This window comes from Leptosomus discolor, chromosome Z (genome assembly GCF_034619465.1).
Source record: "Leptosomus discolor isolate bLepDis1 chromosome Z, bLepDis1.hap2, whole genome shotgun sequence".
NCBI classification, from domain to species: Eukaryota; Metazoa; Chordata; class Aves; order Leptosomiformes; family Leptosomidae; genus Leptosomus; species Leptosomus discolor.
In genome coordinates, this window is record NC_141419.1 from 74,958,259 (window position 1) to 74,974,645 (window position 16,387).

The window sequence follows — 16,387 nt, forward strand, 5'->3', positions numbered from 1 at the left end:
ATAAATGACTTAACAGCTTTTAAATTTGTTACTGTTATGTTACATTACTAATATTTAGGTTTTCAAGGGAAAAGAGGAGACAAAAAATACCACAACAGGTGTATTTAGCAAAATTCATATTAACAGGAAATCTCTTCCTGTCTACATTGCATATCTCTTGACATGAGCAAGAAAATTATTAATATTTACCTGTATTATATTAAGATGCAACAACCTGGTTCTAGCTAGTTACATTCTCCTCAAAAGCTTACTGATGCCATTATGAAGGCTCTCGCTGGCTTTAGAGAGCTTTGGAAATAATAATCCATGAATCTATGCTCCATAGGTGTTCTAGCTCCATGGCCAGGACTGCCAACCACAGTCTATTAATGACAGTTTTGATAAAACAGCCAAATGCCCATTCTAAAATTATGAGCATTTTCTCCATAGGACAATGGGAAGCTTTAAAAGAAAATTATTTTTGATGCTACAAACACAACATCCTCCACATGTAGCTCTGGAATCCTAAGTAAATTTTCTCCATAGTAACAATCCTAATGTATATTTACTAGCTAAAGATCTCCTAAGACCTGACCTCTGTTATTCCTCCATGCGACACAGCTTTATTTTCTTTCATACCTGGTAAGTTCAGTTTTATGCAGGGTGATTGGTTGTCCCTTCCTACAGGGCATTTGTATACATCTCCTGTTCTTTTCTCAGGTTGGCCGACTAATGGTGAACCAATAAGTACCCTGCAAATGAAATAAGTTACCTGAAATGTCTTCTTTCTTAAAAGGCACATAAGTCAGCAAATAAAACTTACAGAGAGAGCACAGCTGCAGCAAGCTCCACACTAGGAGTACAGGATGGAGAGCAAGAAAAGTATCTATTTTGATAGTTTGGGTACAAGCAAAAGCAGCCATTCTGTCTCCTCTTTAATAAGGACACAGAAAGGAAATGTGCCTATATAGCAAATTACAAAATAGAGTAAGATTTTTTAAAATTCCATTGGAAAACAAAAGCAATATTACTGGATGACGAGTATTAGAAGTAATATAGAAGGAAATATCTGGGTTTTTTAATACCTCCTTGATCTTTAACGTATTTTAGAGGAAAATGTATTTTCAATGCTGAGAGACCAAATGACAAAGGAGAGGCTCACAAGCATCCCAAAGAATTCAGTCTTAACTAATGCGAGCCAGCAGTGTAAAATACATAATTTTTCCTCTAATTAATGAAAAATAATATTATTAAAAGGATTATTAAAAAAATCCAAATTTAAAAACTGTTAAGATTTAAATTCTTTAAAATTTTTTTTCAGAATTTGGTCTGATCAAAAATCACCATTCTTCTATAGTACTTTGTAAGCATCACAAATTAACATCCCCTCCTAAATCCAGTTTTCAGCAGGAAATGCTGTTTAGAGACAGACACTGATTTTGTTCTCAAATCTTCATTAGCTACAATAAACAGCCCAGCATTACCCAGCAGATAACAACTGGCTCCATTATATGTGTAAGGAAGAACTTGGATTAAATTAGAAATCACAGCACACACTGGAAACAGAAATCCTGCCATTAAAAGTAATATTGCAGTAAGATTTACTCCTGGGCACTTAGATGATTGTGAAGAGTTATTGAGAGAACCATTTCAACCTTTAATCATAAATTAATGAGTCCAGCCAGAATATATTTGAATAGAATGACATAACAGGCAAAAGGTAGCCTACAGATTTAATAAAGACGAAAAGTAGAATTTAAACCCACTACACAATCCAGCCTGTAAAAAAAACCATACTGGAATAGCTCATTGTAATCCAGTAAGATTTTTTCATTAATAATAAATAAATTATTTCTAAAGCAAAATAAAATTATCCAAGTATATCCTGAATCTGTTTTTTCAAGCTATATGCTGTAGTGTATGCATTTTTTACATGAAAACGTACAAACAGGCACCACAGCCTATCATGCATTCTTGACTTCCATTTAACTGCAGAGAAGCTGAGTGTGTTTGACATCCCACGGGAGATCAATGTTGATCAATGCTCAGCAGAATCACGTCCCTGTACTGTTCTTTCCTCAGAAAGGAGCCCCGTGAACAAAAAGAAGTAGTCTGAAAGGCTGTTTTGTCATTTTTTCATGGGAGATTTTTTAGGGGACACAAGTTTTATCGAGAAACAACCGCAGTCAGTTTCACAGCACACTTGTTCCTGAAAAGCTCTATCTGTGGCATGTAGGTAGTGTTATAGCAGTTGATAAAGCATCAAAAGGCTGCTTTATATATTTAACTGTTAACCTACAGATTTGCTACTCTGGATGTTACTAAGCTGAAAGCAACTTGAAAGCTTGACAATTTAACAGCAGCTCTGGAGTTTAATTTCAGAGATGTTCAGATCTAGCACACTAGTTTAGATTCCTTCAGCTACTGGAAGAGTATTATTTTTTGCTCTTGAAAGTTTTCAGGCCAGTTTACAACACTACAGCTTACTTTACAAGATCCCAGCTCATAGAGTGGATATCATTTCCTGAAGGCTTAAATTAGCTCAAAGGAGGTCATTATTATTCTCCCATGACCCTCATGCAGATGTATATTTAAACATCCCGTAAGGTGGGCAATCAAGAGATAGCATTTTCAAAAGCAGGCTCTGCAATTTAATTCCTGAACATCGCCTATGGTTAATGGTGAACACTGTGTTGCAGTGGTGGACAGACTCTCAGAGTCGGACAGCCCCAGCACTTGCAGAGGGCATTGCTCGGGCACTGCAGGACACTCTGACCTGGCTGTCATGCAGCCACATGCCTGTTGTTCCAGACTGCCCATTGGAGTCCCTGGGTTTACCGAGAATGTCAAATTACTGGCAAAGCTCTGGGAAAACCAGAGCAATCTGGAAAGAATGACCGAGAACTCAGGATTCCCAAACCTTTTAGCACTCAATTGGTAATTCAGTCCTTCAGCCAGGGGTCAGCCTATGAAGGTTGTTTTTATAAGGGAGAAGCATAAGCAGGTTCTTATCAAAAGACCAAGAAGCAATACCAGTAAGCATGCCAAAATGCAACTTCTAGTTCAGAACAACAAGAAGGAAAAGACAGGTTAAGAAGGCAGCTCCAAGTCCCAAATGTGAATATATTACCAATTGCAAGACATAATTAGCCCTCCAAAAGGGAAGGCGGAGTACCATATTAATACGTACTTTGATAAGGAAATCTTCCTACAAGTTAAAAAATTCAGTACAGACAAGCTCTGACAGAAAACTTTAGAAAAAAATGCATAATACATATTAGTAAGGTAAACCAAGACCAATTTCACTGCCAATACATTAACAAGGAAAAGATAAATATTTTATTTAGTAAAAGGAAAAAAGAGGGCTTAGGCACAACACAAAACTTTCTTGGCTCCATCAACTAAGGAACTTACCCACTTTGTGAACTCATTTATGTCTTTGAGGAAATAAATGCAGATATAAATTTGGATCTTTATCTTTCAGTCTCCCAGTCTTTCCAGGTTTCATTAGGACTAATTTAAGAAATTAAGTTTAAGAAATATGACTGACAGAATCTGATCCTTACTTATCGGGTATACTTACAAATAATAGTATAGCACCTGAGTCACTGAATACCTGATAATTTGGAGTTTCCATTAAAGAAAAGAAAAACAGCTTACCATTTCCCTTCCTCATTTTCATACTGTTGGACTGTGTACCCAAACATGTCTTCCAGGGGGCCACTGAAGGTCATTGCATTTTTCACATCAACATTGGAAGAGCCGACGAGGTGAAGGAGAGCTTGAAAAAAAAGCAATATGTAGCAATACAAATAAACCCCAAGACTTTTAAGAAACCAAGGTTCAATTATTACTTAACTGGAGGTATGACACAGGGGTTGAAAGTAGCATGTTGGGCATATTTATCATAGCTGGTAAGAGATTTAAAACATACTTCCTCACACACACATACATAGCTAAATTCAGAGATGTTAGCAACTGTATCCAAACCCTATTTTGCAAAGTCCACCACTTATTTATAAATCACAATTCAAATAACATTAAGCAAAATATTATTACCTTTAATAGTAAATAAAATAATGTTTTAGTGATTTTTACTGCTTTTAGCTCCATGCATTTCTAATGTAAGAATTTTACACAAAATATTCCCTTATTCAGGGTAGTAGTTCCCAGGTTTTCATAAATTTGAGAATTAACTAATTTTCAATGGTTTGCAGAAGACACACATAGGAATAGAATGAGGAAAAGGTTTTAATTATAATCTATATTAGAGAAAAAAAAGCATATAGTTTTCCCTTAATTTTATTCTAGAGTGCCTGTAAGCCTTTCATATTTGGAAAAGAACAGAATAAATCTTTAATGCAACCAGATGCAGCCATCTCAAAAGTACCCATATGTGACTATTTGCAGAAATCTTTTACCCAGTTAGGAAAAGTTGCTCTACAATAGTAGTGTGGGACTATGATCAGATCAGTCATGACAGCAGCTGCTTCTTCAGACCGATTTCCCATACCCTAAAGCTCAGTGATCATCATCAGGGAAAATACTGTAAAAATACGACTGTATAGCAAATTTCAGAAAAAAGAGGATAAAGGGTGAAAACTTAAAGTGATAATCATAAATCACTGTGAGGCTCATTAAGAAGACAAAATTACTATTTATGTATAAAAATGCTATTTATCTTTCCTTTATTTTTTATTTCTTACAGTGATCTCTTCCATCTTTGTCCTGTTGAAGTCAGTTTCAAAAGCAACCACTGACTCTGCTGCTGCAGAGCTGTGTATTTAATTCACAAGAGCCAAAAATTAGTTGAATTTGTAGAACATCAAGACTATTTAAAAACACAATTATAGACAACTTTCATTTAATTTCAAAGAAACATTTCATGAATATTTGCTGACATTTAACAGTCACACAAAAATACCCAAATCTATAATACTTGTTGCATGTCAAAGCACCTAAATAATGTCCAGTTACTAAAATACATCTGTTTTATTCACCATTGAGACAATGATATTCCTATAAAAAGCTTGTTACTATAATTAAGCTCTCAAGTGGTCAATGCTCATCTGTCTCTCTCAGCATCTCATTTCCTGCTTAATGCAGTAAAATTATCAAAGAAGGCTATTTATCACTTAGTAGGTATTTCCAGTTTCACTGGACAGCAAAAAAGGAAAAGTTTAATTTGTGTTATTTTAATTTTTCTTCCTCCAGTCAGAGTCAGGAAATATAAAGAAATGAACAAACTAAACCAGAGTTTATTTTTATTCTTCAGAAAAACTTAATTGGAAATTATAAGAAAAAAATAATGGCTGACGGTCTGATGGGAAGTAATTTGCTGGAAAAGCAATCCATGCATCTTCTGTCTTCCTTAAACATTTATGTTTAAAGAAATTCTGCTATGCCTGATTATGTGCAACAGGTGTTTTCCGCTCCTACTTTCGGTCAGCAAAGAACAATAAAAATCAACAAAATCGATTTTTAAAAATTCAGTCAAGTTAGCACTGGTTCAAAATTTCTTTTGTTAAATTTCAGAGTAAAAATAATATAACAATATAATAATATAATAATACAATAATAGCGTAATATCATAATATCTTAATATCATAATATAATAATATAAAAAACAATAACCTTCTAGACAACGATACGGTTCTAATCAGATTGCCTGCTAAAGTTAGGTGTCTAAGTTCATTATCTAGTTGAAGAATAAAGGTAGATAAAAAATCTATCCATGTCGACCTGCATGTTAAAGATGTCCAGAAGTCTATTCACTTTAACCTGAATAAGATGGACAGACTGTCCTTCTAGAGGTCTTCAGAGATGTGGTTTTCTCCCTTTCTCACCTTATGATATTTAAAACATACTACTATATGAAATATTAAAGGCCACAGATTCCAGCTTATCTCTTCCAATTTACCTTCTCCAAGCTACCAAAGGTTACACATGAACTCTGTGCTCTGTACACTCCATCATGATATCATCCATTATCATTCCATCATCTGATGATAAGTCAAGGAATTTCTTCACAATGATGCAGTATTGACAACTATTTTGATTTTTATTGAGTATTCACCATACTAAATGGTTTTGAAATTTCCTGGTCTGTTATGCGATATACTCAAATCTCATAATTTTAATGAATACACTTCCAATTCTCATAGCTATAACAGCAAGTTTGAAAATGTGAAATGCTAAAACAAGCAAACTAGAAGAAGAATAAAAAATGCCAGCTATTTGTTACTAACCCCCTAAATCCTTGTGCTTCTGAGTAAGGTCAAATTGGAACCAGCAATAATAATGTGTTCTTATGAAAAATAAAGCTAGAGGAATTAAAAGAAGCTAGATGGGCCAGACTGGTCAGAAATAAAAATGAGGTGACTCCACACAGCATGGAATAGTCCTGTAGACCTTGCTGACAAAGGATGTTTTGGATGCTAAATGTTATGTATTCAATGAGTAACTGAATAACTTAATGGAAGACAAAACCACTGCAGGTTAAGAACCATAGAGAATGCACATCTGGTTCAAGAAATCCCCTCAGCTGGAAATATTCGGAAACTGGAAGAGGAATATTATATATGCTTACTGAGTTAAGTTTTATCTCTAGCTATTGGCTTACATGTACTCCTGCAGACAAGATACTGGACGAAACACGGTCTTGATTTGATCCAGCACGGCTATCCTTTTGCTCTCTCATCTTCCCATTCTATCTTAGTTAGAAATCAGATGCTTTGAAGTTTGACTTCATACATAAACTGTGCGGCATATTTTAATATGCAGATATATTACATGACCTTCTGTGGCTTCCATCTGCTATGAAACATCACAAGCATAATGTTTTTGAATAAAAGTAAGGGTCATGGTAAGCAGTGTAAGATTAACTTATAAATGATTAAGAGTTATTAAATAATTAAAGGTTAGTAAGTTTTCCACAGATTCTGTAAAAGGAAGTCTTATAGTCAAAGACATGTTCAAACCTGCAGATTGAAAAGTGGATTTTACAGTGACCCACATTACACTGTTAACTAAATTATGGCAACCTTTCACAATTTATTTCATTTTTCAATATGAAGAACATTGTACACACGAGCTGATGATTCAGAACATTTAAAAATACCACTGATTGTGACTGAAAACGATACTCCACATTAATAACAATATCTAGCTTGCACTCTTCCAAAATTCCAGTTTCTAAGATGCACACATTCTCTTCTTTCTCATCTGTTTCTAGCAAACTTGTGTATTAGAATTACAAAGACTATTGGCAGAAGCAGTGGAAAAAGAAGAGCCACAGGGAAGTTAGAGAGGGTTATTTTGAGAGTTATGGGGATTAAGGAGAAAAAAACCATTTTTTGTAAGGTACATATACTTAATGACAATTAATATAGGTAAATTAAATTAAGATTTTGAATTACTTCGTGTTGTGTTAACAGAATGACTAAAAATACAGGTCAGAAATGCAGAATATAAATGTTTATCAAAAGATAAACCTGAAGTTTCAGCTTTTAAATTCATGTTCTACAAGAAATGAGGCAGTGTAGAAAACCTGGGACAACATCCCTCTCGCTATTGGTTTAAGCTGAGGAGAACACTAGCTGATGCATGCAGCATTCTTTGCTGAGCACAGTTTGTACCTATACGTGAAAGGTTAACACTCAGTCACCAAGACAACAACCCAAATATTATTTCTATTACAAACCTGAAGCAGTAGCTCATAGTTGTCCAGTAGCCACTAATAAATTTTTTTTGTGTTTTATTTAATGAGCTCTTTCAACCAAACATTCCTGCTGTCTGCCTGGTTATTCTGCTTCTGAACTGTGCAAAACTAGATTTCCTGGCACTTGTTCACAGGCATATTGCCCGACCACTCTAACCTTTGCAAACAGAAAGCTGCAGAATAGGGAACCTTATTTTCCTTGAACAGATGGATGTAAACATGATCTGAATGGTAGAACAAAGCCTAAGACCTGGCCCTTCACTGATGGAAAATACATCACCACAAATCAACCACAACAAATGACATCATGAAGACTGATTTAGCCAAGGGAACAGCAAAAATTCAGTTACGATATTTTATCTGTGTATATTCTCTAGTAGATAACAATTGCATCCTCTATAAAAGGTGGTTATTCTGAGAAATACAAATGTTTTTTTGTGAAAATGGGAAAGGACAAATTTGCACTTTGCATTGAACAGGGTTTACACGTTGGCTGCAGACTGCTTCTCCCCATCAGCTTGTGGTCAAAGTGTTATTTCTGTTTCATTTCACACTTACTGCTATAGCATTTTAAGTGTCCTTATCAATTCCTCTCCATTTTGCAAGAAGAGACTAAAACAAAGCAGGTCTAAGTGCAATCAAGGACAATAAACCAAGTAGAAACATCTTGCAAAAGTATGCACAACTGGAAAATACTGGGAAACTCAAAAAAAGTTATTATAAGGAAAAAAAAAATCAGATTTCTTTCATCCTGGAAAATAAAAGGGGACAGAGAAATTTAAGCTGAGGATTAAAATGAGATTAAGAACTTTTATGGAGTTCTCGTATACCTGGACCTCTTGCAAAAGTTAAAAAAAAAATAAAAATATTGCTTTAATGTCTTGTACAGCACTTATTAAAACCACTGATGCTGTAAGTATACTTTAAAGACCTGCAAACAACACAGGAGTCCAACACAGCAACACAGAACAGTGCATCTGATCAAAATGTATTGAAAGCTAAGTGATATTAGGAAGGATGTCCTAGTCTATAAGGCAATAACTGATTACCTTTAAAAGTATTTTATGATGATATTGCAAAAGACTACCTGTCTCTGTTGTGATCTCAGAAAACATATGAAGCAAATGGCATAAAAGGAAGCAATTGATGATAGTTACTCAGTGAGGGGGAGCTGGACTGGGAGCATTGGCTTGGCCTCCCACAAAAGCTTATTTTCAAAACTATGGCAAATAGTATCATCCTCTGCAATTAGAAAACTCTTTCACTTGAGGAAATTGATACCACTGCGCATTGGCATGTACAAGCCTGTGCTGCTGCTCTCAGCTAGCTAGAATCAAGCCAGTAGCAGAGAATAAATTGTGTCCTTCAGTTATGTGCAGCTCTGAGCCCCATCAAATAAAACTTCCTGAAAGCTGGATCTTTTGGCTGCATCAACTCTGTGGATTTGGGTTCAGGGCTGGACCGAATCTGGCTGGTAGCAAGTGAAGATTAAACAAATGTATGCTTGCAAAGACATATCTATGAAAATGCTATTTGTGAAATCATGGCTCAATGAAACAGGATTCTTGGACCAGCAAATGGGAGAATCTTCACATTTTATTTTTTTTGCTTCATTTGTGATAACGTCACTGCAGAATTATACAGTCTTGTCTTATGAAAAAGTGTTTTAGTCACAGACATCTCAAGTGGAAGGAAATACGACAGCATGGTACAATTGCCATCTGTGAGCTCAGGGGCCACAGTGCCCTGGCCTTATTGCAGAAGGCCAAGGAGTTTGCAGTAGGATTCCTGCTGCATTCAATTCTGGCTGGCTAAATATCAGCATATTTCAAATAAAGCTGTATATTAAAAAAAAGTTTAAACTTCTGAAACTTTTTCAGTACTGCTTAAATCAAGCCTTTTATTTTCAGGGCTACAAAAGAACCTTTGTATATTTTCGCCTCCAGCATTTTTTCTTTAATCTTTAACCTTTAAAGAGCAAAAGACTGACTTTCTGGAATGAGACCAAAAAATTTAAAAAAAGACCTCTTGTTAAAAGTAGATAAATATCCCCAAAAGACCAAGAAATATATATTTGAAAGTCGTTCCAGATTCAGTAGCCACATGCTTTTCAAAACCAATTAAATGCTTTGTACAACCCATTAAATAAAGCTTCCTCTGCTGGTTTTGTACTGAATAATTTGTACTGGAAAATAGCTTTATAATACAGCATCAAGCCTGAAAATATACTGAATCAACATTTTGTAATGTGGTCACAAATGAATAACACAATGTAATAGGCAAAACTTTTGGAAATACAATAGCAGATACCAGGAATATGTGCCCCACTCGACTGACAGTTATCAGGATAAAACTATTTTGTTCAAAGTTTGGAAATTAGTCCTCTCATTGGCACAATTCTCAGCATGTTGCAGTTTCTCACAGAAGGGAGAAAAAGCTTTAGAAATATGCAGTCACGTACAGAAAATCTCGTGAGATCAGCTGCTAGACTTGCACAGATGTACAGAGGCTGAGCAAATATAGCAGCTTGATGGAACTGAAACAACTCCTAGAAAATGTTTCAGCTTGTCCCAAGTGATCTCCAGTCCACCTTTTGGACGTATTTCTTCCATCAACACTTAACTCCATTCAAGTCCCTGCAATCTTTGTGTTCCCCTCTAGGCCCATCCTTCTTTGCTATCAAAGACCATTTCCTCCTGAACATCCCACTATAGCTTTTCTTTCCTACCATCTAGCTTTATCTATAAGCCCCGAGGTCCCTTTATGTCCTACCCTTATTTTTGACGATAGAAGATATTTATAGTCATCTATAATTAACTCTGATTTCACACAGAAAGGATCACCAAAATGAATGTGTAAGTTATTTTTTGAAAAAAAAAAAAAACAAACAGAAGCTTAAAAAGGAGGAAGGGATTAATTTAATGCAAAAAGTGAATAAACAAGGACTCTTTAAGCTAAAGAAAAACGTGTACTTCACAACACTCTCCAAAACTCATCATGGACCTGTATGTTTTCCTCTGCACAAAATTCCTCTAGGTTGATATGAAGAGTCAAGTATGATGTTTCAGGTAGTTTTCTACAAGTTTTGGATTTGCTCAGTTACGCTGAATCCCTGTTTTGCAGGCTGATGACCTGCTCCTGTAAGCTTTCTACTGTGTAGCCTTGTTGAAACCAGCATGGTAAGCCAGGCACAGCTATTGCTGTGGGAAACACAAATTAAAATCCTTAGCAAGCCCCAAAGTCAATTCTTCCATAGTGATTTTTCATTCGACTTCACATTACTAACTGGACTGCTTTTCCTACACTAACTAGCATCCTTTATGTATTTCCAACTAATTTTGTTGCTCTTAGGCTAAAAGAAAGGCCAAGTAGATCCAGTAAGAATCTTATGGTTGCTTTTAAACAATTATGATGCTAATTGAGAATTCAAGGTGTTATCATTCTTACAATATGAAATAAATCCTAAATATTTCATAGCATTCTTTTCAAATTTCCTAGGAAATTAAATTCTGTAACACTTAATGGGAGGAAGCAAAGCCAATCTTTTTTTCATTCATTCTTAAGCAAGTAGCTTCCATACCTTTTCTAGCCTATGTAATCACAGAAATCACTTCACTTCAAACAAGAGTTCCTTCTACATTATGCCTATGATTCAATCCAAATATATAGCTGGATTGTGCAATAGGTAGCACAACTGGTTAAGAAAGTCAACCAACACTACCTGGTTAAAAAAAATGGTACGATCATCCTTAAATAGTGCCACTCTATTACGGTTAACAACAGTTAACTTAAATGCATCTTTGAATCAGAGATGTATTCTACAATAACAGAGTTGAAGCTCATGATAAAAACATGTGAAAGCTTGTAGAAATACATCAGATATTTCGAGGCGGAGCTGTCAGTGTAATAGGTGTTCAACAGTACGTGTCACGCCTATTCTCCATCCAAAGGAGGTTTATTTTGAGAAAATGTAGACTAGTGACTTTTGTCATTATGCAACATGGCCTACACTTTTCATCATTTCAGTATACTAATATAGGATTAAGGAAAAGGAAAGCACTAAATACTCATCACACTGGAGAATCCTGTGAGTTGGGAGGAAATTACTACCTGTCAGTATTAATATGTGAATTACAAATGCCATTGTCTAAATATTTTTAAATTTCTTTTGAATCCATGCTTTGTACTTGTATTTTTCATTGTCAGCTAGCAAGCTAACTTTGAAAAATAAAATAAAAATATTCTGTCAAAAAAATCTGAGAAAACTCCCAAACACTGCAGGCAAATTACTGTACTTCTATGGGTGGATATATTGCCACTATGCTGTCATTTACACACTAAAAAGTGTATTTTCTTTTAAGAGAACGTGAACCATAGCACAGGGAAAAAAAAAAAAAAAAATCAGTCTAGACTTCATCAATCTACCCCATCAAACTTATAATCACCCATCTCCAAAATTCCCCAGGACAGAAACTCCTTTTGAACATTCTGGGAAATGTGATAATCTGAGAACTGATGCAAAAAATGATGCCTAGCTGAAAACCCATGTTACTATCTCCCTACCAGGATGAAGGACAATTATTATTCTTTTTGCCTTCCTGACTTTGTGTCATTATTTGTTAATTTCTGTGGAAATGCTCTAGCGGTAATAAAGGCTTTCTGAAAAGCAACAACTTTTTCCGTTTCTTTACTTCACAATGGCTACAAACTCCTGTCTTTCAGCACCTTATGCTGAACATAATCATTGGCTCACTCTCAACCGAATCACTCAGGGCTTCAGGAAGAAAAGAAATCCTCTAAAAGGAAGTGCAAATATCCTGCTATGACCCCTTCACACCCAGCTAAGCCAGAGTACCACAGAACTTAAATCCAAGCCATTTTTTATGTAGTACAACAAAAACATTTGCAGTCAACTTGCATGCTAAAAGCCAATAGCTCATATTTTATATCAATAAAACGTATCAATATCAACACAGCTGTGATCCAAGAAACTGTAATAAGTGCAGCAGAAGGGAAAAGATGGAGGGGATTTTGTGGGGAAAAAAAAAAATAAATCCAAAAGCAAGCAGGGAGCTTGACCAAGCAAAAATTCCAGAGCCAAGCAGGGATGGACACACTTCAGAATTAAATCTCAGATGTGTATATTAAAAGAAAAAAAAAATCAATTTGCAAACTATAGTCAAGTTGTATAGAGGACACTTTTCCTATTATTTCTGGTAAAACAGCATCTATGAAAATTTTCATTGGAATACCACAGAACATTTGTTTTCTTTGAGCCATCTTCCAGTAGAGTAAGAGGGAACAAATATGTTGCTCCAGCTTTTTATGTCATGGGTACATAAACAAGATTTCCACGTTTTCCTGTTTACAGCACATACTCTTGTACTTCAACAGGACTCGAAAACTCTTAAACTGCTTCTTAGCATGAAGACTTACATTATTTTTCAGACTAACTCATTATATGAAGCTAACAAGTTTCAACAAAATGTGAAGCAAAAGGATATTTACAAATCTGAACTTCATCTGAAGTGCACAAGGAAATGCTAAACAGTCTAAGATAGAAAAACTTTTACAAATTTAAGTATCCTAGTAAAGTTTAAACCAATCTTTTTTGTATTTAAATAATCACACTTGCAGTTTTCTGAGAGCAGAATCAGAGAGAAAGGGATGAAACCTACTATTGCTAAAAGCAAATTTTGAAAGGTTTAAAAGTGCTCGACACTGAGCTTAGACTGAAAAAAATGTACCATCATCCAAACAATTCCTCTTTCCTATTGCATATGTTAATTCTTTGCAATGAAACAACTCTATTGTCAATAATCTTGTTCAAGATTTTTCTAAACTTTTTCTCATATCAGTAACTAGAAAAATGACTACAGTGAGAATACAGTTGATAAGAGATTGCTACAGGCAGTAATGGAAAATAAGTCACATATTTTTTGAAATGCTGGAATTCTGCCTTGAATGGTCCCCAGATGCTAGTGCTCTCATGCCACGCGGTCAGATGGAAGTGCCTCTTCATCCCCAACTGCACAGCAGCAGAATGCCTGCAGGGAATGCCAGTTCTGTCCTGTAAGAGCACGGGGTAGCAGGCACTGCCTGTTTGCACAGATCAGCTCTGACTTGCTCATTAGCAAAATCCTGAGCCTGTCTCAAGCACGCACCAGCACATGTAATCACGGCACCAGCATTGTTAACCATGACAAGAAATCTTGTCTTGCACTGGACAGTTTAAAGAATATGGCTGTCTGATAATATGCATTTTACATTTTTAACTGAGAACTCCCAGCAGACAAGAATATGGGACTTCAAATGACTGCAGTGGTCATTAAATCCAATCTTCCATGAACATGAACAACCACAAAATAGCTGCCTAATCTAGTCTACAAAAAACACTACCACATACACATCACAAATGACACTGCACCCTAAGAAAAACTGTTTGATCATTTGGACAGAAAAACACCACGAGAAGAACTGGTATTGCACTAGGCAATTCATAGACTGCTGCTATGTGTACTTATGTACTCAAGCAGCTTTACTCATCTTATGGTCTAAGACAACCACAAGGACTTTCAGAGGCTTGCCATTTTAAACGTTAGTAGCTAATCTCCAGTCTACCTGTGAGGTGAACATAATTTACAGGCAACAGATAAACGCAAACTTTCTGTAAAGTTAAGTCATGTACCAGGAAGTCAAGAAGTGGCACACTGTTCATCAGAAATCAGACGATTCTGATCAGATGAATCATCAGAAAAACCAATAAAGCCACAATGCCAGCTTCACACTGGTATCACTCAGCTAAAAAGAGAACAAAAGATACCCTTCTAGTGCATGTTAGAAATTTATTCCCTGAAATAATGTGTGAAATGTTTGAAGTGGAATATGATCAAGATTGGTGCCTCTACCATTGCCATATCACAGCACAGTTTGGGAAACAAAGTAATTTTTGAAATTGCAGTAAATTTTTATGGGGATTTAATATTCTTCTTTTATGTGGTATATTTTTATAGTCAAGACACCTTTTTTTCAATTAAAAAGTTAATAAATTCTCCAGAAGCCAGTTTATGAACACGAATTATCAATACTGAATAGCAACGTACTGAAAACTTTAGCATAATTATATGCACCATCAACCCTATCTACTAAACACTAAGACACTCAAGTACCAGTAATAGCATAAGCACCTCATGTGTTGTACTGTTGGTGGACTTTACTGGTAAACCAGTTGAAAGGACTATGGAATTAATCCCAGGTCTTTTTACTGCAAATGTTCTTTTTTACTGGGCAATAAACAATTCAGGGAAATTTGGAACTAGCTGTGAAGAGATTATAAGAGGAAGGTTTGTTTCCCCTCCCCAAATTAAAGCTGGACTCTAGAGGTAGAAAAACATCCTGTTTTTTAGATGCAGTTTAAGATACAGCTTTCTACATGAATTACTGGTGCTAATAAATTAACATTTCCCACCCACAGCAGATAAAGTACACCCGTGATTTTAAGATATCTGTCTGGCCCAGACCTGTTCAGAAAGCATTCTGGTATTACCAGGAGTTTCACAAAGAACCCATTACTCTTTCTTTCAAACTTTTGCATCAACTTCACAAAAGTACCAAGGAAGTTTAAGTGAGGAAATTTCATTTTCTCTCCAGGCTAAACTGAAATTTGCAAAGCTAAGGTCAGTTTTACTGTTATTTAAGAGTGATTCAGTCTTCTAGTCAACAGGAGCTGCGAGTGTTAAAAAAGGACCACCTAAAAAGGCACAAAAGAACCTTGTGCCACCACCTTATGACCTGCAGTACTCCTTTTGCAAATACGTGCTACCTTATCACAGATTTAACATCAGCTTTATGGAGTAGCATCTCAACTGCAGTTTCAGCAGCAGAGACTAGCAATAGATCAGTCCCAACTTTTCCTTCCAGCCCAGCTAAAAGGTAGCACACCAGTGCTGATGCTGTGCTCTTTTTATTCTTCTTTGGTCTGTAGCTCTTTGGATACAGCAGTTGCCTTTGTCTGAATGAGATTTTTCTAATCTATGCTGATACACACAGAGGACCAACTCACAGCAGCTTGCTCCGAATCATCAGAGAAAACATGATTTCTAAAGGAAAAACATTTAATGACCAATGACTTGACTCTGATGCCTGTTTACGAATAAAACACTCAAAAATTATTTTTTTAACAGATCTTTAAAGCTCCTGGAGGACATCAGAGATGGCAGAGACCGAAAGTACTCATTAAACCTGTATCAGGTACCTAATCTAAACATCCTTGCGTCATCAGCTCAGTTGGCTAATCCCTGTCTGACAGGAGGTCAGCATTGCGGTGCAATCTGGTGCGTTTGTTCAGATGTGGTGCAAACATATGCACTAAGAATTGGACTGATATAAACGGGGCAACACAATGCTCTGCTAAAATAACAACAGCAAGCGCTCTGCTTCTGTTCAGAGCATAGGGTAGAGGACTGCTGAATTGATTCCTATCTATAGTTGGCAACCACATCATATCTTTCAGGGTAAACAAATTCCATATAAAAGTGACCTTTCGCTCTGATTTTTCTGACTGGAAGGTCGTTCCAACTTCTCATTTTTCCAGTAGTAGGAACTTTCTGCTCTCCAACATACATTTATTTCTTGCCAATTCTTGTGTAAAAATAAAAGTGCTTAAGCTAGGGAACAAAGTAGTTTTAA

The 16,387-nt window shown here is 35.8% G+C and overlaps 1 protein-coding gene across 1 annotated transcript in view; it reads right to left on the minus strand.

Moving 5' to 3' along the window:
* The window catches only part of ITGA1 (integrin subunit alpha 1), a 71,146-nt gene that overhangs the window by 39,666 nt on the left and 15,093 nt on the right, over positions 1 to 16,387 (minus strand). The window contains exons 2-3 of the mRNA XM_086479778.1: positions 3,640 to 3,760; positions 619 to 731 (exon numbers count right to left, since the gene is read on the minus strand). Coding sequence (XP_086335904.1) covers positions 619 to 731; positions 3,640 to 3,760 — 234 coding nt within the window. The remainder of the gene's footprint in view (positions 1 to 618; positions 732 to 3,639; positions 3,761 to 16,387) is intronic.